The sequence below is a fragment of the Saccostrea cucullata genome, unplaced genomic scaffold (assembly GCF_032062105.1).
Source record: "Saccostrea cucullata isolate Sc308-1 unplaced genomic scaffold, CSIRO_AGI_Scuc_v1 ctg707, whole genome shotgun sequence".
Lineage (NCBI taxonomy): Eukaryota > Metazoa > Mollusca > Bivalvia > Ostreida > Ostreidae > Saccostrea > Saccostrea cuccullata.
The window spans coordinates 49,269-73,842 of NW_026921237.1; the positions used below are offsets into that span (position 1 = coordinate 49,269).

The 24,574-nt window shown below is 33.1% G+C and overlaps 1 protein-coding gene across 1 annotated transcript in view; it reads left to right on the forward strand.

The window, feature by feature from the left end:
- Window positions 1-2,037: 2,037 nt before the first annotated feature.
- LOC134259549 (F-actin-uncapping protein LRRC16A-like) overlaps window positions 2,038-24,574 on the forward strand; it is a 41,954-nt gene continuing 19,417 nt past the window's right edge. The window contains 18 exon segments of the mRNA XM_062742134.1: window positions 2,038-2,504; window positions 5,469-5,566; window positions 9,654-9,704; window positions 10,889-10,948; window positions 11,579-11,709; window positions 12,039-12,207; window positions 13,583-13,656; window positions 14,805-14,880; window positions 15,300-15,388; window positions 15,573-15,667; window positions 16,087-16,277; window positions 19,140-19,217; window positions 19,405-19,592; window positions 19,993-20,144; window positions 20,291-20,390; window positions 20,552-20,606; window positions 21,155-21,258; window positions 21,598-21,735. Of these exon segments, the coding sequence (XP_062598118.1) occupies window positions 2,330-2,504; window positions 5,469-5,566; window positions 9,654-9,704; window positions 10,889-10,948; window positions 11,579-11,709; window positions 12,039-12,207; window positions 13,583-13,656; window positions 14,805-14,880; window positions 15,300-15,388; window positions 15,573-15,667; window positions 16,087-16,277; window positions 19,140-19,217; window positions 19,405-19,592; window positions 19,993-20,144; window positions 20,291-20,390; window positions 20,552-20,606; window positions 21,155-21,258; window positions 21,598-21,735 (2,024 nt within the window). The 5' untranslated portion in view covers window positions 2,038-2,329.

A 24,574-nucleotide genomic window follows, 5' to 3' on the forward strand; every position in this document is an offset into this window, starting at 1 on the left:
TGTGCTTGTATGCTTTGATCTAGACCAATCTTAACTTCTGTTCAAAACAGTGCAACATGGAAAAAGACATTTTTCGTTGTGTAAAAATGGAACAATTGCCACTCTTTGAAGAATTAATGTTTCAAGTGTCAAAACATAGAGTAATATAGATATATTGATGAAAATTGTTGTAAGTTGTAGTCAGTCTAGTTCCTTCAACTAGGAATTATACAGACTAAGTTGTGTTCCAGTGGCAACCTGGAAATTAAAAAGGGTGTTACCACCGAATCTAAAAGTAAAAATTCGGAGTATGCAACAAGACAAATAGTTGAAGTATGTATGCATACAGCAAAACTTGGTCATAACGAAGTCACTGGGACCTATGAATTCAAAATTACTTCGCTATATCTTTAATTTCACTATAACCGTATAAGAAATTCATTAAATTTATTTAGCTGGGGATCCAAGATAACTTTGCTATATCTGTGAATTCACAATATCTGTGTTCGCACTAAACAAATTTTACTGTAATTCTACGGTACTCTACAGGGAAGGAGACTAGCTTCTGGTTTTATCATATTTACAAATACTGGGACCGTTTTGTTAGTTTTACTTAAATCCATGTTTAATGATAATTGTGACAATCAAGGACATGAAAAATGAAGACACTGAGCAGTGAGCACACACACATTACAAATCTGGGAACGGGGCATAAAATATGACCAAAAAAATCCAGAGGTATTTAAAGATTAGATGCCTTGGAGGAGAAAGCACCTCAACTGACCTACTTTAAGCCATAGGCATTGATTAGGTACATGTAGGTGAAATGCACTGTAGTTAGACTTAAATGTAAAAATCAGCTTAACAAACTGTGAAATATGTTTCAATGAAGGGTTGTTTTTGCTACCAAGGTCAGCATGATTTGACAGCAGAATTTATGAAATACTGGCTTGAAATAAAAATATCGAAGTTCTTGTAAAGTCAACTTAGTTATCAGTATTCTGCATCAGTTTAAAAATTTTATCATTTTCTCAAACATGAGTTTTCATGAATAAGTTCACATAATTGGGGGCAGAATTTTCTACATCAACATGGAAAACTGATGATGGCAGATCGATTTATGGAAATTAAAGTTGAGGTGATCTCCTTTGTCAAAAGATTTCGTTGTAAGTGAATTGGCCCATGTGGTCTTTTCATCGACTTATTTATCAGAAGTCTGCATTCATAAGTTTAATAATTTCATCATATCCATAGACATGTTCTGGAGTATTCAGATATGAATAATTTAGGTAGGATTAAGTTGGGAGGGCAGATATTTTAATCATGTCCATAAACATGTTCTTGAGTATTCAGGGATATGAATAAGTTGTGAGAGCAGAAATTTCTACATCAACAAAGAAATCTGATGACGGAAACGCCATCTCATTTTTCATACAATATAATACGTTATAGATATTCTATTATTAGTTGGCCTTTAGCGTCTTCAAAGAGGATCCAATCCACATATTACATGATGCCAATATTTATTACTGGAGTTTTTCTTCCTGGAAAGCCACGACTTCCTCAATCGAACATACTGGTTAAGTGCAGTAAAAGGAGATACAGTAAATCGCAATAATTAATATATCTAGTAAAGCATATCGCATTGATTATCCAGTTTAAGTTAAAAATTCGCCGTGAAGTGGTAGTCGCTACAGCCTACATCTCTAGTTTCACTTTGTAACTTCATGACATCATTTCCGTATTTGCAATGGCGGCATAGAATCCCTCCCCTGCTTCCGTATTCATGACAGACGAAGACACATCCGTAATAATTTCTCTACACACAGCTCACCCACATAAAACAATTAATGAGAGATCGATGTTCTGTTTAAAATGACATCGAGTTCAAAAATTCCACAAGAAATAAAAGGTAAGCCAATTCATAATTTAGATCTAAGCAGTCGAATTTAAATGTAAACATTGCCCTCCATCACTTGAAGGGAAACAGCTGACAAGTGAAAATTGTTTTGTTGTGACTAGGCTAGAGGTTTCAACCGGAAAAGCATCTTTCTGTAGCTTCCGAAAAAGAAATAGCTATGGAATCACTTTAAAAAACTCGTACCAGTTTAAAATAGCACACTTATTGTCTTTTGTTTATGAGTAGTAAAATTTAAGCCCATTGGCAAACAAGGTTGTGTAAGTGGTCCATTGAGGGGTTTACCAGGAAAAAGATTATATATTATTATATTAAAACGTTGGATGAAAGAAGGATGTATAGACTATAGTTAAGCGGAGACATATTTTAAATGGAAGATGTGTGTTTAAAGTTGGTGATGGGTTGTTAGTAAAACAGGTACTGTTGTCTGAAATGGAGTCTGCAATGCCAGTTGCTCCACCCAGAAAAAGGAGATCAATGCAAGTAGAAAATGCAGGGCAAATGCCACGTGTGTCTACGATAACTATTGAAAGTTTAGATAAAAAACTGGAATCGAAACCACGGAAATCTGTCTCTCCTTCTATGTTGAGCTTGGATGCATTTTCAGGTATTCCATCATCCATTTTCAGAATAATAAACAATAGAAAGATATCTTGATTGAGCCATCTCTTGATCACCTTTAGCTGAACGAGAATTTGTGATCAATACATGTACTAATTAAATATGTTTAAATTGAGAATTTGTAGATTAAATGCATTTATTGATTGAAAAATGAGGTGCAGCTATAAAGACCTTCCTTGCATAAAATTAAATAAATAAATTATGTAAAAAGAAAAAATGAAAAAAAAAACCAAAACAAAAAAACAAAACAACCAAAATGAACAATAAACACATGTTCGTAAATATTCAATAAATGTAGAGCATGCATCAATAATGTTCTTCCTTATCCCGTTTATGATAACTGGTTTATGTAAATAATGGATAAAACAGGACAGAAATTTGTTTCCTATTCATGATGGATGTCTTTTGGAGGGGATTAATTTATTGGATCTTTATATTATTCTGCTAATACCAAGATAAATTTCATTCTGTCTGTGTACGACAGATACCAGTCTAGAGGACACACTGTACTGACTAAAGAGAAGATGAAGCAAGCTGGCCGTGTATAGTGTTAGAAGCTTCTTCAGGCTCTTCAACCTCTTTTAGACATCTGATGTAAGATTAACCAAACCTAACAGTGGTTAGTGTGTGTCCCCTGGCTCTTCAACTGATGTTAGATCTCCTAAGGTTAACCAAGGCTGACTGTGTTTAGTGTTATCATCATTGTTCATGTGGGATCAATATTTGTGGATCACCCTTATCCACACATTTACATCACATGAACAATTATTTTGTCAACATATTTATTTGTTAAATCTTCTGTACCAGTATATACAAGTTACTCATGAAATTATGTCCTCATGAACCAAGAAAATTTTGATTTCCCATGAGCATTGACCCCATAAATTTAAATGATTCCACTGGATATGGTTTTCTTGCTGTTCAACTTTTGTAAGACCTACAATTGACGAGGGTTGACCTTGCATGTTCTCTGTTAATTTAAAATTGTTTTTCTGCTGCTAGATCTCCTAAAAATGACAAATGTTTCACAATGGTCAGTGTTTATTTATTTTTATGTCTGACTTTATTGACTGCAAGCTCACCCTCTTTAAGCTGATTTAAATTACACAAAATAGAAAATTTAAATTAGTGAATACATGCACACTCATGTATAGTGTACTGACTGAAAAGTTGCATGGACAGTTAACACATACACACTAAAACAATGAAGTTCATTAGCAAAAGGAATTATGAAATATATCATTATAAGGAAATTGAAATATTGATAAAATTATTCAATTTATTTTTGTTATAGGAAATATTGTCAAGCACAAAATGATCAGCAATTATGGATTAATTAAGATAAATTTTGCTTTTGATATAAAGTTTTTATTGTACCAGGATAAAATTCTTGATTTCTTTAAGACTTCTCCAGTGATGGTGAAATCATTGCAAAGAATTTGCCTAAAAAAAGAAAGAAAGAAAGAAATTATTACTATATACAAAATGTAAAATGAATACCTTTCAAGAAGTAAATAGATTATAGATTTTTTTTTTAAAGTTATATTGACAATGCAAAATTGTCATAGAAAAAAGTATCTTTATGTTTATAATGCAGAAATAAAATGAAGAAGGCAGTCACAATTTATGAAGCTGACATATGATTAATCTCAGCTAGTATAATGTAAATTTAGTGAAATTGTTGACACCGTGGACTTTATTGTCTTTAATTTAGTTTCAGTTGTTTACTAGTTGTAATTAGAACCCATTTGTTAGGAAGGTAATAGTGAACAAGATGAGAGTTGTTTCCCATGGGCCTCTGGTTTTCTTTCTAATTTTGTCATGCATGTCACCTATTAAAATATTAATCAAACTACGGTACATCCTATGGTCTTTTGACATAGTTGTCTAGACGTACGTTACTTCCTAGTCTCTATTTTTAGAAGACTTTAACACCTATGTCAGGTGATCATGATTGAGGGATGGAAGAGAAACTCTGAAGAGGTGCAAGGAAGGGAGAAGATGGAGGGGGGGGGGCAACCCAGCACATACAAATCTGATTTAGTAAAATGGGCAAGATCAGATCAATAATGTATAAATATGTGCATTTTCTGAAGAAAAAAAATTGTATTTAAAATTGATTAAAAATTAAATGAAAATTAAAAAATTTGGAAACTGACAAATTTTGTGACCTTTCTGATGTTCCTGTGACCTCTATGTATCCTAGCTATTACTTATATTGAATCAATACTAATTTTGTAACAATGATATCAACAGATTTCAATTATGACCTATATTGCACCATTCTAAGAGATACCAAAAACTAGAAGCCAAAAAGGGGGCTTAGGCCAGACTTTTCCTTTTATAAATAACTATATGTAGACTAGCATTTCTCTAAGATTTCCCATTAATTTGTTAAAACTTTGTTTTTGTTTGTCTTATATAAGTCTTAAGATGAAATTGCAGTCAATGAATTTAGAGAGAATGAATTATATATATTTACATGGACTGTCTGCATCATAGAGACCGCTAGTTGAGCACCACTAATATGTCTTTTAGAGACATGGAGATGTCCCATTTTACACACAAGCTTAAAGGACATTTTCATGTTTTTGGGACTAGATTAGAACAAGAATTAAAGTTTTGCATAAATTAAAAATATACATGAGCAGGTATTTGATATCTTATTATGAAAGAGATCTTTACTTCCTTTTTTAGTTTTAATCCGAATACATTGTACATGCACATAGCACCCCTACACAGCATATTTTCTACAATTAGAGTAATTTGATCCGTAACTTTTTTTCTTATTATAAGACAGTTTTATAATCTAGAATGGACAGACATAGTCATACACCTGATGAGCTGGTGTATAATAGTAGGGGTTTTAAAATTAAAAAAAAATATAAGACTTCGTCTCAAAGTTATATGGATTTATTTGGATTATGATTTTTCTGTGATTGTTTTTCAGACAGTATCCGAGAAGTCCTGGGCAAGAATGTCACCCTGTATCAGAAGTTTATGGTGAAGCATGAAGTTAGGCCAGATAAATTCGAGAGGAAGATCGTTGTAAGTATATAGAGAATTATCTATTCTGGCTTTGGGGTGTCTGGTCCATTTAGATGGCAACCTTGATTAACCTTAGGGATTGAATCTCATCAGTCCAGATTGTGGATTCAGTTCTAGAACAAGCCATTTGTCTGGCTTACATCCACTCATTTGCATTCCCGTATTACCTTAAGTTGTGTTAGGTCTCTCAAAGGTTGGAAAGACTCAGTCTTACAAAAGAAAAGAAAGAGGAGAAAAAATACTCTAGGCATTGTTGCCAATGATCTTAGAACATGTAGTAACTGTACACATTTTTTTTTTTATAAATAAATGTAGATTTAATGGCATCAACTTCTAGAAACTTTTAAGTTCAAGCAGCACAACTTTGATTTCACTTTTTATGCCCCCCTTCGAAGAAGGGAGGGCATATTGCTTTGCTGCTGTCTGTCGGTCTGTCGGTCCATTTAGTTTCCGTTCATTTTCTTCATAACCGTTATTCATACTGAAATGAAATTTGGTGTACAGGTATATCAGATGAATATCTAGGTCAAGTTCTGTTTTGGGTACGATCGCACCATAATTGACAGAGTTATGCCCCTTGGACCTAGAAAAATTCCATATTTTGCAGTTTCCGTTCATTTTCTTTGGAGAGGTTGCACATATTGAAATGGAATTTAGTATACAGGTATATCAGATGAATATCTAGGTCAAGTTCTGTTTTGGGTATGATCGCACCATAATTGACAGAGTTATGCCCCTTGGACTTAGAAAAATTCCAAATTTTTGCAGTTTCTGTTCATTTTCTTTGGAGAGGTTGCACATATTGAAATGGAATTTAGTATACAGGTATATTAGATGAATTTCTAGGTCAAGTTCTGTTTTGGGTACGATCGCACCATAATTGACAGAGTTATGCCACTTAGACTTTGAAAAATTCCAATAATTTGCAGTTTCCGTTCATTTTCTTTTGAGAGATTGCACATATTGAAATGGAATTAAGTATACAAATTAGTCAGATGAATATCTAGGTCAAGTTCTGTTTTGGGTATGATCACACCATAATTGCAGAGTTATGCCCCTTGGACTTAGAAAAATTCCAATAATTTGCAGTTTCCGTTCATTTTTTTTTTTTTTGAGAGGTTGCACATATTGAAATGGAATTAAGTATACAAATTAGTCAGATGAATATCTAGGTCATGTTTTGGGTATGATCACACCATTTTTGACAGAGTTATGCCCTTTTGGACTTTAAAAAATTCCAATTTGTGGGGGAGGGGGGCATAAGTGTTTTACAAACATCTCTTGTTCTTCTGGATTCTTTAATTTGATTTGATATTTAGATTTGAAATTCATTTTACTGTCAGAATATATTTAGTCATCTACAAGATTAAATAAATATTTAGCAAGCCAGAAATTTTGTGGTGCACTAATTGATGGTTTGATGTCTGCTGATCCTGAGTAAGTGCACTCTCAGTAAATTGCTAGCTCATTAAACGCAGTCAAGTGCTGCCTGTAATAGACCCTACATATTCTCTGTGTGCCTTGTACTGTAATGGAGAGCAAACCTACATTCTGTGTGACATTTTCGTCGGGAAGAGGACGATCCAAGTTTTTGAAACATGTGTCCAATCCTTTTGACATATTGTCTATCATAAAAATATGTTCAGAAACATAAAAAATGTATACATGTAGGAGGAAAAAAACTTGATTTTAAAGCATTGCATCCAAATTGCTTTTGGAATTGAATTGTAATGATCAAAGAACTGTTTTTTAGAGCTGCCCCTTCTGTGTTTGTAGATTTTTTAATTTACCAGTATCACGTACATGTAATAATCACTGTGAACTGAGTATATAATGAATCGTGATTATCATGCATATTCAAGTAATGAATTGGTCATGGAGTCTTTGAAGTAGGATGTTTTTATGTAAAGGTTACATGGTACACGGCTATTACTGGCTGTTTCTTCCACATTTTAATGAACCTCTCTACTGGCCATAGATAAGATAAGCCTTGTGTGATGGTATAGAATCTAAAATCTGGATAAACAAAAAATTCAAAACATTTGTATTTTAAGTTTTTATCCTATTGTAGTAAAATTAATACACATTTCCAGTGTTTCAGGTACACATACATGTATATTAACTGATAGTATACCTGCACCTATTCCTGCATCATTTCCCAACCCCCCTAAAAATTACATTAGGAATTTATTTCCTGTTTTATTTCAAACAACTTGCATTTATTTTACCATAAACAGTATTTACTTTCAAGCTGTATCTTTTAAGGAAGAAAATGTTAAATATTATTTTGATTGGGAATTTCACTTCCTACTTGACTTATATGTACAGTACATAAAGTCTGTACTTATAGCTTTGTTAGTATATAATCAGAATAGTTCATACTTATATTTGCCCATAAAGTTGTACTTGTAACTTTGGTAATATAATGTGAATAGTTTAGATTTAAAGGTGCCCATGAAAATTTGGTGGTTTGTGATAGGATTATGTTATAAATTTTAGTTATTTAGGCCTAATGCATAAATTCTCAAAATTGTGATAGACTCCTTATGGTTGTTGAACTGAGGAACTTGCCTCTTATTTGTAGCCTTTTAGGTCTAAGGACAATGTAAATTCACTCTAAGTTTGTAAAAGTGCTATGTACAAAATAAACAGATTGATTTTGCTATAAAGTGAAATGATAGCTGTATGACAGCAAAAGCATGTCAACTTGTTTAAGGATGAAAGAGGCAGAAGGTCAAGGCCAAAGATGTGATAAAAAGTAAATAATTAAGTTGTTTACTAAAGAGTATTATAAAACACAGATGCAGAGTGACTACCATTGCCTCCTAGTCTTTTCTTAATTAATAGATATACTGGCAGAGCAATGATAGCCATATAGATTATAATATTATACAAGATGTAATTTGGTTATGAAGGTAGAATTAGGTTTTACTGATATAGAAATTATAGATAAAACATACACATTGCATTACAGTCAAACCTCATTATTTTGACATTGATGTGGCCAAGAAAAAACGATGAGATGCCTTAGAATATGCGAGATATATACGAAGGTTAAACTAAAAAAAGAAAAAGTGGTTGAAACTTGTAAGTTCTTACTCTCTGCCATATCCATGATACACTATTTTAGATATTGTTCAACTGTATTAAGCTGGTTAAAAATATTAAAGAATGATTTTTTTTTTCACTGTATTGCTATGTACCAGGTAGTCAACATTCAACAGTAGTTTTCATAACGATGAACTATAAGGCTGAGTAATCATTATATCATACAAGGGGATTTAACGAGTTATTTCTCTTCTGCACACTATGTCCTGTATGTAGTATATATTTAGAAATATAAAATAACACTGGGTCAAACGGTGGTTGGTGGAGAGATGAGACACTTTGAGAGGGGTGGGAAGGGCCAAAGGGAGTTAAATTCATTGCAAAAGCTGAAAAGCTTCAATCTTTGTAATTTGCTTGGAAATGAAAGTTTTACACACAAAGAAAATGTTTAAATTTTTGACCTTTTGAACTCAAAGTCAATAGGTGTCTTCTTTGGGCCAAAGGGAGTTATGGTAAAAAATTTCATTGCAAAAGCTCAAAGGCTTTTCAAGATATCTCACAGGAAGGAAAGTGTTAAAACAGTCAGAATCTATTAAACGATGACCTTGACCTTTGACCTTTTGACCTCAAAGTCAAAAGGGGTCTTCCTTAGGCCACATGGAGTTGTTATGTAAAATTCATTGCAAAAGCTCAAAGGCTTCCTGAGATATTGTGCGGAAACAAATGTGTTACAGACAGACAGACAGCTCGACAGATGGATGGACAATAACGGAGAGACAGATCGATCCAAATTAATGTCCCCAACTTTGATTGATAGCAGGGGACAAGAAAAGCAATAGGTATAAATTCAAAGTCTGGAGCAAATACTTTTGTTGATGATTTAGTATCACAGACTGACAATTATGACATCACCGAAACTTTGAAATTGCCCATGAAACTTAAGTTCACATATACCTGTTCCAACTTCACTTTCAGCTGCTAATGCATTCCCTGATTTTTTAATTGTTGTATTAACTACTGTTCTTTTTATCTGTTTCAGGGCCTGACGGGATGCAGGTTGTTCCTGTTTATTGTGAAGACACCTACCAAGGTATATGACTGTCATGTCTGTCTTCCATCTCTAAGGCATTAACAGAAAATTTGATTTTATTTTTATCAGGGATATCACAGTCTCTAAACTCACAGGGAGTCTGTATACATGATTCACATATTTAAGGCAGATAGTAACAATGTGTATATATAGGGAGATCAAATTGTTAAACGTACCAGATTCCTTCGTTACCAGTCAGTAAAAACTACTAGGAAATACTCCTCGATAGTGTTTTATTTATTTTTCTGGACAATTTTCTCGTTATTCCGTGATTAAGGGTAGAGGCTATAATTAAGATTTCCTTGAAGGTCATTTATTTCAGCAGGAAGTAGCTTCCCTGGAAGATAAACTTACGATTCATTACACCAATAGAGATAAAGAATTGTTTTACATTTAATCATTGGTTTCTTAAGGGGAGGGATGTTCCCCATCAGGTGAATTAATCGTCAGAATTTCCTCCCACACTGGAAGTTAGTTCATAGAGAGAGGTAATTTAAAAAATATTTAAGGCTATCAATTTTTTTTAATTTTGTATGTCTTCAGGTTGACACATATACTAAAACAAATGATAAAAATTATTGTGAACAGGAAATTTTAGCCTTTGTGTTATTTTTGTCATAAGTCCATTTAAACAAATTGTCTTTGCTGTGTGTTATTTTCAAACTGTCATTTTACTGGAGAGCAGTGTTCTTTCTCAGCTTAACTCCATATGTTTACAGAGAGAAAGGACAAAATCGTTCAAATGAGGCCAAAAATTCCATCTACAATAGGAACCATTGTCATGATTATAGATTACACTGCATGCAATAGGCCAACATTCAAAACCAAGTGACCCCCCATCCCATCCCACCCCCCTCATTTCAGTCTGAAGATCCTTAAAAATTCATGTATAAAACTGTACACTGTACAGATATGCAGACCTATTTGATTTTCAAATTCTAGTGTGTTTTATTGATCTGTAGTGTATGCATGTTTAGTATACTAGAGAAAAGTGGAAAATTTGTGTATAGCTATTTATATATTAAAGCTTATTGTATGCAAGAATTTCTGAACTATATGTGCTCTCTGATAGCAGTTGTTTCCTACAGATGTTTTTGTATGTTACTGACAATTAATATCAGTTAAGAGGTTCTATTTTATTTTGGTAATTCTGAGAATAAACTTTTAATTGTTTCATTTTCTAGGTGGATCAAGATTTCAGCTTTTTAGACATTCAAGGCATAGAAAGCAAAAAGAAAAATCAGGTAAAAGAATTAGATATAATTATATGAATATAGTATTGGCAGCATGATAAAATGACATGTATTTGTTGAAAAATTAATGGAATTAGAAAGTGATGTAATAAATGAGTGCTTCATTGTTAAGAGATTCATAAGGTTGGCTATATAGTGGTAAATTTTATGATCACAAGGTCACAGGAAAATGGGTTGATTTGTAACAAGTGCTGCATTGTGCCTGCATGTATTTTTTCCAGCTCATTAAGCAAATTACAGTACATGTATAATATATTATATAGTATATAATAAAGAAGAGTATTTTATTTAATTGAGGAAGGAAATGAGTTGCCAGAGAATCAGTAGATATTTATTATTTCATGAATTAATGGAAAACAGATTTTTGGCATCTCCCTGTAGATTTACTGTAACAATGACTTTAATACAACTTAAATATTTTCTGAATATCTAACCCCCACCCCCCACCCCCCTAAAAAATGGTTGGAAAAGTTCATTATAAACAGTAATTTTATTGATGACTTTCATTCATAAATGATTTGTAGACTCAGTGGTGGAATTCTAAATTCTATATTGGATACATTCCTCAATGATTCTGAATGTGAAGGTTATCATGTATAATGAGTATACTCTATTTGACAGCTGACAATCAGTGTAACAGATGGCAAACCAATCTCCCTGGTTACGCTGGACCCCGATTCCGATGACTTTGATCTCATGATTACACACATCGGCAGGTCCCTGAAAAACATCTTCCCAGTATTTCCTATAGAGTAAGTAAAGGATAAAACCTTACAGAGGGGATTAATACAGTGGAATTATGATAAGTAAATACAGTCTTAATGTCAATAGGAAACCTTATTTAGGAGTTTTCCTAATTCAGAGCTTTCAGATATTCGTAATCAATGACCATATCATCTATATTGAAATTAGGCTGCTTACTTTCAGTTGACACACTGAATGAAATAGAAAAGAGGCATGGATAAGGATATACTTCTTAAAACATGGATATTTGAAGGATATACTTCTTAAAGGGGCTGAGTGGTTGCCTTCAGTTTCCATTAGTTTCATTTTTAACATTATTCCATTTCTATGAGTTTAGAAGATTCATCAAGAAAATGGATGTTCAGCCATCAGACCGCCTTAGACCAATGCAGGACTTGATGAAGGAAATAGAAAAGAAAGAGCAGGGTCCATGTGGGGGGTACTCCATTATGTACGCCTGTATGTGTGACTACCATAACACAGCCTACAGAGAGGAGGTGGCATGGGTAGGTATAGCTGGTGCCCCTCCCCTTAATGTACTGCAAAACAACAAGCACCAACCACTGCAAGTCAATGTCAGACCAACATACCATCAATATTGTGAGAAGTTTTGATATAATTGGACATAGAGAACGAGAATACATCTATAGTTCATAGAGCTTTTTGTTATACCTGCTTGAAAAGTAAAGGTTATATAAAATGGAAGTTTCAGTGTGTATATTCATCCTTTACACTTGGAGAATTCACTGCTAAATGCATTTTAATGAAAATTTCACAGAATCTTTATATAATAGTATTTCATATTTGTGTTTCCAATTGCAAAACATTGACACTGCCAATCTTTCTTTAATATTTGGGAGTTTCCATCTCTTATCCACAAGTCCTTCTATATCACTGAAATGTAATGAGAATTTCACAGAATCTTTATTAAAAGGTACCATAAAGAACTATCTTAAACAGGACTAAAATTTCAGAATTATTTTATGAATTAGTTGTAGATTCATCTGAGGAAAGCTTCATATAACTGTTATATAATTTGATACTGTGACCTTGAGACAAGTATGACTATGTACTAGTGAGTGTTGTGTACAAGATACATCTCTGTAAGTTAATAATATGTTACTTAATTAGTACTGTAGTTCTGTACTTTTGGGTTGTTGGAGGAAGTACTTAAATGAAAGAAACTTGAAAGCAGAAGATTTTTTGAAGTGTTGGAGAAGAGGGTCGAATATTATTTGTTGAAAGTTTTGTTCATATACACACACAAAAACTTGATAGCTATAAACCAATTATCATTTCAAATAAGATTTTTGGGAAAAAAAGTAAAAACACACACACACAAAATAAAACAATTGATGGTTTACTGAAATGATGTGAACAAGTATGACTTATAGGAAGTTATTTTTTCCCATTTTGATGGGATGGGCAGTATGATAAATCTGGAGTGCCACGAATTCTGTGTTACCTTTTTTCTGTAGGATTTTATGAATGATAATATTTTAGGTCACTACCTTGGGCCTGATAGTTGTGGCACATAAAAATTAATACAATCTTCAAAGAGCTCTTTCACTCTTGGTCAGCAGTCAAACTGTTGGCATGATTATAATGAGACACATTTACTAAAATGTTGACATTGGTTGCTTAGTTAAGGGTTCATACATCAATTGGTCATATATCAAAAATGTGTTGTGTTTTACTAGGAGGCAGTTATTTCTTGGTTGCTTCAATATACTGAGCAGTAGCACTCTACAAAAATTGTATAAAATCAAACATTGAAGAAAGTCAAAAACGGGAAGAAAATGATCGTAACATAGATTTGACAGATTTAGAATCTGGTCCTCTAAAGATTTTTTTATAATCAGAAATCTTGTTTTTTTTTAGGATGTAGATACCATATATTTATCACAGGACTCAAGGGAGCTAAATCTGCAAGACTTTGACCATTTAAATCTAAAGTAAGTCTTACAGAGATCTAAATGATCCATACATAGATTTAAAATGCATAGAAGTCATTCACAGATAGGTTTACAGAGGAAAAAGAACCATCAATATTAAAAGAAAATGAAAAACAATTGCTGTCTGATAGCGGTAGCCATCTGTAATTTTGAATAAACAATGTCAGAGTAGTAGGCTACTGTACAGTGAAACGTGATGAAAACAGTGCTAAGAATAGATAATTTGGATTTTTTACTCACCTTGACGAGGTCGAGATGAGCTTATGCTATACCCCTGGCATCGGCTTCCTGGTTAAAGTTTAAGGAGCAGGTCCATTCCCAAGTAACTATAGGCCCTACCTGGACCAAACTTGCATGGATGATGCATCTGGATGGACACTACAAGACTTGCTTCAGATGCTGGATCTGACCTACATTTTCCAGATGAGTGACCAGGTTAAAGTTTTTGGAGCAGGTCCATTCCCAAGTAACTAAGAGCCCTACCTGGACCAAACTTGCGTGGATGAGGCATCTAGGGATGGACACTACCAGACTGCTTTGGATGCTGGATCTGACCTTCATTTTCCAGATGAGTGACCAGGTTATAGTTTTGGAGCAGGCCCATTCCCATGTAACTATAAGCCCTACCTGGTCTAAACTTGCATGGATGATGCATCTAGGGATGGACACTACCAGACTTGCTTTGGATGCTGGATCTGACCTACATTTTCCAGATGAGTGACCAGGTTAAAGTTTTTGGAACAAGGTTAATCCCCAATGAACTTTATAACCTACTTAAACTGAACTTGCTTCAATATTGATGTCAGGATAAATACTAACTATTAAGAAAATATGATGTGATATTTGCATTATTTAAACTGATAACGTTCGTTGAGGTGAGCTTCGTAATCTTTGATTACCTATGTTTTATATATGTACCAGTAATTCATTATATCTGTTAAGTATTAAAACTGTATAGTTTAAGCCCACAGGGGATGGAAATCACTTCACAGTAAACACCACTTCATAATAATCACGTTTACTACATGTTTTACAATAACTATATTTTTAACATTTATAAGAGTTCTTGAGTATCATTAATTTTCTTTATAATGGTACCTGATTCACCTGTGAGACTCAGCATCTTGATGTCTCTATTTGTTTTGTAGGGATCTGGTTCCTATTATTGGTGCTCTAGAAAACAACACCTGGTTCACAAAATTAACAGCCTGTAAAATCAAACTTGTAAGTCTTCTCTGTTTACTGAAAACAAATTTTTTCTTATTTCTTACTGAAAAGCTACATAGAAAATTCATCATCAGTAGTTCTATTGTATCTGCATAAAAATTCTTAAAATAGAGGTTTTATTTCTGATATTTTGAGATCAGCCTTGATGATGATGGGTAAACATGTATTTAAAATAGAATTATTTTTTATATATTTTGAGTACGGTAATATAATCTAGTGCTTCTTATGCTGCTTCTTGACTGCTTATTTATGTACAAGCAAGTATGTGATGGAACCTTAAACATAAATACTTTGTTGCACTAACTCTATGATTCCACTTATCAGTTGAAGAGCACTAAATATTGAGTGTACTCTTTTTTTACTTTTACAGTATTAATTGTGTAGATATTGAATACCCTGTCTGTTGTATATTGCAGACTTCAGATGCCCAGAGTGAGATTTTGAAAGTGATGAAGCGAAACAACACGATAGAAGAACTAGACCTCAGTTCTACAGGAATCACAGTGTATGTAACTGTAAAAAGTGTGGAAAGTATTTCACGAATACAGCAGGGTTTTCTTCTCCCTGCAAGTTATTGGAGCAATTGGGTTGATATGTGAAAAGAATATTCAAATTGATGATATAAATCCCATTTGAAAAATGTCATCTTTTTTTATCTGTGGATCTATGCACATTTTTTTTTCTTTCAGAGATTTTGTACAGAAGTTAGCAACAGCCATTTTATCTAACAGTTCCTCCCAGCTACAGAGAATTGATCTGTCCAAGAACTCATTAGAAGATAAAGGTAAGCTATGCTTTTCTTACTTTGTGACATCTAGTGTGACACAGTAGATTTTTTGGCTGTCCATTTAAATACTTTAATCCTTATCATAACTTATCCATCATTTGAAAAGAGTGAAAACATTTTTTTCTTTGAGGTAAAGAATAATGTGAATATGTTATATATCTAAGATGTCAAGTTTGAAAAGCACCCATAGAATTTGCCACCACTACATGGATAATGTACATTGTTTTTTTCACAAACATGTTGAAAATATGATTGTAAATTATGTGCATTCTTATATTTTATCTTATAGTGTTATAGTAGCTTATGATGAGAACAATCCTAGAAATATTCTGGACCCTTTCTTGCCTCACCTTTGTCTTAAAAAAATTGCCCTCTGTGTATTTTCATTCTTCCTAGCTAGAATCTTTATATTTCAGCTTTGGTCCATTTTATTGGATCACTAAAGAGTCTGTCTCGGGGACTGGTGCATCTGGACATCTCTAACACAAAGGTCCTGGGAAAGGGGCTCAATAGAGTGTGTGAGAGTCTGTCACAGAGTCCATCCATCGTCCAATCACTGCACTCTCTCAACATCTCGGAAAATCCCAGCAAGGGAGAAGACCTACAAGTAAGTCATAAGTAGGATTGGGTTAACTTACAAGTAAGTCATAAGTAGGATTGGGGTTAACTTACAAGTAAGTCATAAGTAGGATTCATTGAATCTTGACATAAAAATTTTGCATGTTGTTGAGATGCAATTTTTATTTAAGTTTGAACATAGCTTTTTTACTTCAAGATGTTTGATTTTTTCATGAATACATATGGATACTGTTTGCATTTGTAACAAGCTGGATTTTTAGGTCACCTGAGTAAACTCAGGTGACCTATTGCTATCCGTTTTCGTCTGTCGTCGTGCGTCGTGCGTTAACATTTGAACATTTTCAGCTTCTTCTCTGCAACCACTGAACCAATTTCAACCAAATTTGGCACAAAGCATCTATGGGTGAAGGGGAACAAAAATTGTGAATTTCATGATCCCTACCCCCCTGGGGCCTGAGGGGTGGGGCCAAAACCACTAAAATTAATGCAATCTTCAAAAATCTTCTTCTTTACTCCTTGACATCAAGCAGTCAAACTGTGTGGATGATTGTAATCAGCAATGAGTCCTCTACCAAAATTGTGAAATTCATGGCCCTGGGGTCAGGGGTTCTAGTGCTAGGGTGGGGCTAAATAAGTAGGTAGTGAAAATGCATTATTTCTTTGAAAATCTTCTTCTCTGCTCCTGGGTATTAAATAAACCAACTAAGTACATAGTTATGATGAGCAAGAGTGCCTCTACCAAAATTGTGAATTTTATGAACCCAGGGTCAGGTGTTCTGGTGTTAGGGCGGGGCTCTATTGGTTATATAGTGAAAATACATGAAATCTTTGAAAATCTTCTTCTCTGCTCCTGGGTATTAAATAAACTAACTAAGTACATAGTTATGATGAGCAAGAGTGCCTCTACCAAAATTGTGAATTTTATGGCCCCAGGGTCAGGGGTTCTTGTTTTAGGGTGGGGCTCTAATGATTATATAGTGAAATGCATGAATTCTTTTAACATCTTATCCTTTGCTCCTGGTTAATATGCTAATGATCTAATTACATATTGAAGGCCAGGATTTATTCTATATTCAGTTTTACAAACCCTCCGCTCAAGATTTTGAATTTTCAGAGAAAAAAATAAAAAAAATTTTCTTTCCGATGTCAAATTTGAGTCGGGATCGAGATATCAAATTTACGAACTCGCACTTCCGGTTTTCTGAAACAGCGGGTAAATAAAGCTAGATCTAGATAGCTTGGTTTAGTGTAAAATTCATCGATAAGAGTACCATTCAAAACGTTTCCCCCGTTCAAAGGACAAATAAAATGCTGACGACTTTGTTGCACAATGACATGCTGGTGAGATAATTATGTATTCGTTTCAAAAGTAACTGTAATTTTTTTTTCCCTCCCCCATGTTTTAAACTGCCCGTGGTAGCTATTGCATATTGCCAGGGACATTGTTTAGGTCTCTGTTATAGCTTACAGTCTAAGCATCATTCTTCAGAAAAGGGTTGCTTATGCATCAGATATAATGAATAAAACTATGGGAGAAGTGAAGTCCATTTGAGGAAGAAATAATAACCTGAAGAAATTAAAAAAAAAATCAACTATTAAAAGGCAAGAATATACAAATATATACAGGCATGTAGTATCATTTGTATCAGCCAGAAAAATTATTTTACACTTAATTGAAAAAATGTTGACTCTACTTCCCAATACTCCCTGTCTGTTTTATGATAGGAATTATAATTTTAGGCATCAAGTAAATTTTAGAACAATGTCTACACATTCACCTAACACATATTAAAAAATGAAGATATATTGAAAGACTTTTAAAGAATTGATTTTTTAAAATATACTTTGATCAACATCACAAAATTTATATAACTGGCCCAAACTGGCAGATGATGAAATAAGCAATTAAATGTTCTACTTTCCTATTTGTAAGCATTATGTATCCAGTGGTAAGGAGCCTATTAGGAAAGCATAAAAAAGAATGTAGAAATGTTAATAATTGATTTATCAAAAAAAAAAATATTTTATTTCCTTCTCCTTCGGAACATTTTTATTCTCATGTTCATAACTAAACCTAAACATAATCAAAGTACTCAGAAGTACAGAGAGCCGGGCTCATTTACAGAGTAGAATGGATTTCTTACATGAATCACTTTTATATTCTGATGAAAAAAATATTTTAAAACTATCAATATAAATGATAAGACACTGACAGTAAGTTTTGCAATCCTAATACCACGGTCCGATTTTGTCAGAATCAGAATTAATCTGGTACCGCAGCTGAATGTAAACAAACAGACCAGTCTGTTTCCCTCTCCTCCTTTACCTCGTATGTGTAGAGAACTACGGTAACACTGATTATCAAAAATCCTTACGCTAATGAACTATGTTCTTTGACTTATGAAGTTTTCAAAGTCATTACTACTAATGTTTATTTTATATAGATAAAACTTCGTTTTATTTTTGTTGCTTTATTTAGCGTTTGTATTATCTCAAAAGCAGTTGAGAGTAAGAACTATATTTTTGCACGTAACTTTAAAATGGCGACTATGGGGTCAACATCCTGCCTTGAACAGGATCACACAAGCCAGTAATTGCTCTTTGAGAAATAAGCCCGGCTAAAAACTAATGCTGGCTTTATAATGAAGAAAGGGGCCTCTTTCAAAATAGATAATTTCAAGGCTGCTGGGTCAGGGGTACCAGGGGGGTACTTTGACTAAAAATAAATTAATGCTTTGAAATCTGCCCTTTGATAAGCAATGGTGCCTCTTTCAAAATTTGTGAATTTCATGGCTTTTGGCTTAAAACACGAACCAAATACAATCGCTGGAAAGTTGTTACATGATACTCAGGTGACCTATAAGGCCCGTGGGCCTCTTGTTATTTTCAGTGTTTATACAATTTTCTGGCCCAAGGAAACAACATCACCTTTCTAGATCTCTCAGGAACGGACTGTGCTTTAGAACTGGTGAGGCCACAGACACACAGACACGCTTAATACATAGTGTTCTCTCATTTGTCTCAACAGAATTATATAATTTGTCCTAGAAATTCTATGTTACTTTTCATAGATGGTATCTAAGTCTTGCGGTATTTTTGTATGGTAGTCAAGTTTTTAAATTAAAAACGAACTACTATGTGTATTTCTTCTTTAGCTGTGTGCAGCCTTATTAAGAGGAAGTTGTGCCTCCTTAACTCATCTTAAAGTGGCTAGGAATGTGTTTACTCACAAGAAAACCAAAGAAGTGATTGTACAGGGGACCTGGAAGACATTTTTCTCCAGTGTTTACGGACTGGAGTGTCTGGATATGTCTGGATGTAGATTACCCCCAGAGGCTCTAAAGTAGGACATGGGGAAATTTACTTGTGTCAAAAGTTTTAATATTTTAGAATTAAGTGATAGTTGAGAGTTTCACAGATGTAATAATGATCAAATTATACATTCGACTGAATATATTTTCCTATTTTAATTATAAACTTATTATATCATTAAATTTGTTAGAGAAAAGTTTATTTCCTCAAAGTTTTATATTGTTAAGGAAATGGAAGTTAATGAAATTTTACTTCACCCTGGCATTAAAAAATGCTTGTGCATACTTTAGCGTATTATAGAAGCTTTATTAAAACTATCCCTTTGAGTCAATTTATTTTGTATAAACTAGAGCAGTTATATAATGTATGTGTAATCATTTAATGATTTAAACCTTCCAATTAACATGATTAAATGTTTTACTTCCTTTTAGGGAGATGCTTCTAGGAATAGCCTGTAATATGCACATCAAGGACCTTCACCTTGACCTCAGCAGCAATGACCTTCAGTCACAAGGTGGACAGGTGTTAGGGAGTTGTATTGGGAATATCAGCAGTATCACCAGTCTGGATATTAGTAATAATAGTAAGTTATCACCAATTCATGTATCAGTAATAATAGTATCAATATCGGTAACCCAATTTATGCATTTATTTGGTAAAATCTAAAAATAGGAAAGAAGGTATCTCTCTCTGTGTATTTTCAAACACTTTCAAACACTTAATTTTCAGATTTCAACCAATCCATAGTGAGTTTACTTGACTGGATAAAGAGCAATAAAAGTATCAGAACTCTGTCGATTGGACAAAACTTTGACAACATCAAACCAAAGTAAGTATCATTGTAGGATATGTGCAATAGTATTGTCTCACAGTTAGAAATGTGTTGTAAATAAAAGAAACTGCTGCATGCTAAATATGTGACAGAAAGTAGACAATTTTTAACTATATTTTTTAATTATGAATCAATATTTTATTGATGATATTTTCCAGACATATGACAGCGGTAATGGAGGGAGTTGTAAACCTCATTCAGGACGATTCCTGTGTAAGTGTCTTGTTCTTTGGGACAAATATTATCATCTGAGGGATTGTATGAAAAAACTTTTCACAGCATAAAAAAATATGACAGTCAAACCTCGTTAACTCAAACTTGGTGGGACTTATGAAAAATTTCGAGGGATCCATGTATTTGAGATATCAATGAAGAAAAACTTAAAGAATAGATGGTAGGGACTTACAAATTGATGCGACATATCCATGGTATTCAAGATTTCAGTATCTGCTGTCCGTCATGCTTACTATTCATATTTTCTTCAAAACCTTCGGAAAAGCAAGACTTTTATTTTAAAATGACTAGAGTAGATTTTTTATGCAAAAATCTCTATATGTTGAAGAGTTTATTACATTTTATTCTGGTACATGTATTCACAAACAGAGATGGATAAGTTTTGGGGAATTGAATCTCTTGTTATTTGAGCAGGAATAGTATCGCTTTTGTCCGTTAGTGTAGGAATAGTTTTCCTAGATTTTCTTGGTTTAGGGTATAAATTCTTAATCATTAGATGCCTTCATGTATTATACTCTTTGTTTTAGTGTATAGAATCTCTGTCGCTGGCCGATTCCAGACTTCGGAATAATCTCTCTGATATCATAAATGCTCTCGGCAGCAATGTAAGCCTAACAGAAATTGACATCAGGTAAAGGAATTAACCATTTTTCTGAAGAATTTTGTATTTGTATATTTACAGATGACCATCTGCTTGTGATATTTCATATTAACATATATTTGTTTTATTAAAGCTGAAACATGTTGGTAAATACTATCAAAATTTACCCCCCAAAATGACTTGTTTATCAATTCAATGAATTCGATGTGTATTTGCAGAAATTTATTTTAATATGATTGAAATATCAAAATAGGAAAGTTACAAATATTTAAGTCAAATGTGTCTTCTAAGAAAATGCAATTAGATTAAAACCATTGTATATAATATTAGATTAAATTTTTAATTACTGTGTTATGTTAACTATTTCAGTGGAAATCAGATTGGAGACTTTGGGGCCCGTATGCTCAGTAAAGCCCTTCAGATTAACTCCAAGTTAAAGTGTATTCTCTGGGACAAAAATTTAGTCACAGCACAGGGCTTTGAGGACATTGCTGTAGCTTTACAAAAGTGAGTTCTCCTTGTGCAATCGATGGCAGCATGAAGGTGTAATTCAAAAGTTTAAGTCTGGTTTTAACAACCTAAATGATTGGATAAAAAAAGTTTACATTTTGACATGCGTTGCCTATGTTACATGACTTGTGACAGAAACAAATGTATCTGCTTGATATATGTTAAATATTTCCTACGAGGTAGTACATGTACATGTAGTTTAAATGCATACAAATTGCCAGACTTTGAATATTCCTTTATAGATGTAAATGGTTCTGTAGGAGAAATTTATAAAAGGAAATTGTGACACATGTTCATTTTTAAGAACTTAATTACAGGAGAGTTAAAAACAGGCAAGTTAGCATGTCCCTTTGATATAGTCCTCTTATTTTTTTAAATATCTATATATTAAATTGTAAAAGGACATAACTGTTATTAGAGATATTGAACATTTTACATTATTTTCCTCCTTTTGAAAATTAAATCTTTATACAAGTCTATTTCAACTTTTACTCTCTCCAGTTACATATTTCATCTATAATTTTAATATCATAGTATCTATACATGTATATGGGTCATTTTCAAAAAATGTCCAAATTCCTGTTATACAGGATTTTTTGAAAATATTGCAATAAAATCACAATTTTTTTTTACCTGAGGAATTTAACAACAATCAATAAGTGTAGAAAAAAAATAAGTACGGATTAAAAATTGACTTGAATACCGAAAAAAGTCCTTCAACCTGCGTTAAATTAAAGAGAATTGCTTGTGATTTCGCCAGATGTTTGACTTCAACTCTGATTATTGATGTATTGAATATAATTAGGCAGTGTAAAATGACCTTTATTGTATTACACATGTTTGATACTGTCTAAATGCATGCTAAAATGTGATTGAAAAAGAGTAAGAATATGATTTTTTTAATGGTAAGTGTGTGTTATTTTTGCCGTGTCCTTGGAGTAACCAGGACATAAAAGTTATCTGTAACAGTTATCTTTCATAAAGAAACTCTTCTCTATCAGCCTCCTTCTTTTGATCTTGTTCCTGCCAAAATATCATGAGATTCTAAACACTGATCTTTTTCACCATAGGCGCAATATGTGGTTGAAGGCAAGTTTGAGTGCAATAGTATTTTATTTTTGTGTCCTAAGTGTTACTTAGATATTGTGATGATAGAGTAATTTACCATTTCTTTGATGCATTGAGCAAGTTTATAACAAAATACCTATCTTCTAGGAGTTATGATTTATGTTCATGAGTCAGCTATTGCTTTTATACTTCCAATTATTGATATAATAATTCCCCGGTGTTACTGTCCATTTTGTTACTGCAAGAAAAGTTACTCCAAGGACGTATCTAATTGCTCCATGGACAATTTACATAGAAAATAATTAAAAAGAATGCAAGTTGGAGTCATATGTTTTATTTTCCTCCCTTATTTAAAACTAATAAGTAACTAATTTTCTTTAAAATGCCAAATTATTTACTAAATGTTTTTTTACCATTTGAAAATCCTATGATTTTGCAGTCTTGGTTATGCAAAGGACAGAATTGGGTAACTCCGCGGACCAATTGAACAAAAAAACCCTTTAGTTTGCCAATTTTAATACAAAATTTGTGTAAAGTTTATTGCAATATAAAATATCAGAAATATTTTTATCGAATTGGCATTTATTTTTTATATTATGTTTCCATGAGCTATAAATTAATTCAATAAATAATTTGAGCAACACAAAGGACAAGGTTTGGTAAACACAATGGACGTAAAAAGGATTAGATATTTATGTTATTAATATACTCTTGCATGTTCCTTTGTTTCTGTGGTAAAATATACAACTTTTATTCCTTTTGAATAAATTGAAATATTAAAATTTATTATGTAATACAATCATATCCCCTTTTATGCTCTTTAATAGTAACCTATGGTAACACCATAGACAAATTCAGTTACTCAAGGGACACAGCAAGGATTAAAGATAGAAAAATAAAACAGGCGTACTGCATATGGACTGGTAATTGTGTTCACTGGATAGCAGAAAACAAATGTGGTGGGATATTGCAATTCTAGTAACAATAAAATAATGAATTGCTAAAAATAAATGATGGTTAAAAATGGTAACACAAAGGAAGTTTTAGGTAACACAAGGGAAGACGAAATAAGGCAGAGTATGATTTGTTTTCTGCAGTCTGAGGATTCTGGTTATGTTCTCTTGATGAAGATGATGTAAACACAACACATCAAAAAGTTGCAATGAAGCCAATAGAATCTAAGACGTAAAAGATAGATTTATATCACTGAATTGCATGCAAATACTTTTAAAGTTATATCAGATACGGAACATTTCTTTGCAAATGCATTAAAAGTCCTTTAATGATGTAAACCCATAGATGAACTAGTCACAAATTGTTCATAAATGTTCTAAAAGGATTTCAAAAGATGTTTTAAGGAGACAATTTATCATTCATTACCCTAAAATACAGTTTTGCATACTGTTGAGGATGTGCTTCAGATTTGTTCAACTTGAAATCCCTCATGACTGTGTTCTACATCCTGTAAAAGTTGGTGCTGATAGAAGTTTTTAACCTTGGATGTACATAAGCTTTTGAAAATAAAGAAAGTGGTGGTGAAGCACATATAGTCGAGGCAGCATTGGACAACAACAAAGCCAGATATGGTGGCAGGCCACTACATTTCAAGCCACTTTGTTGGATTGTTACAATGAAGAACTCACAATGAAAGTTTGGCAAACTATCAGTGGATACAAGAGCAAAAAGGGCGGAAAAATATCAATGAAAAAAAGTACAGATTAAAAAAATTCAAGAGTCCCTGATAGGAAATCCGACTAAAGAAACTGAA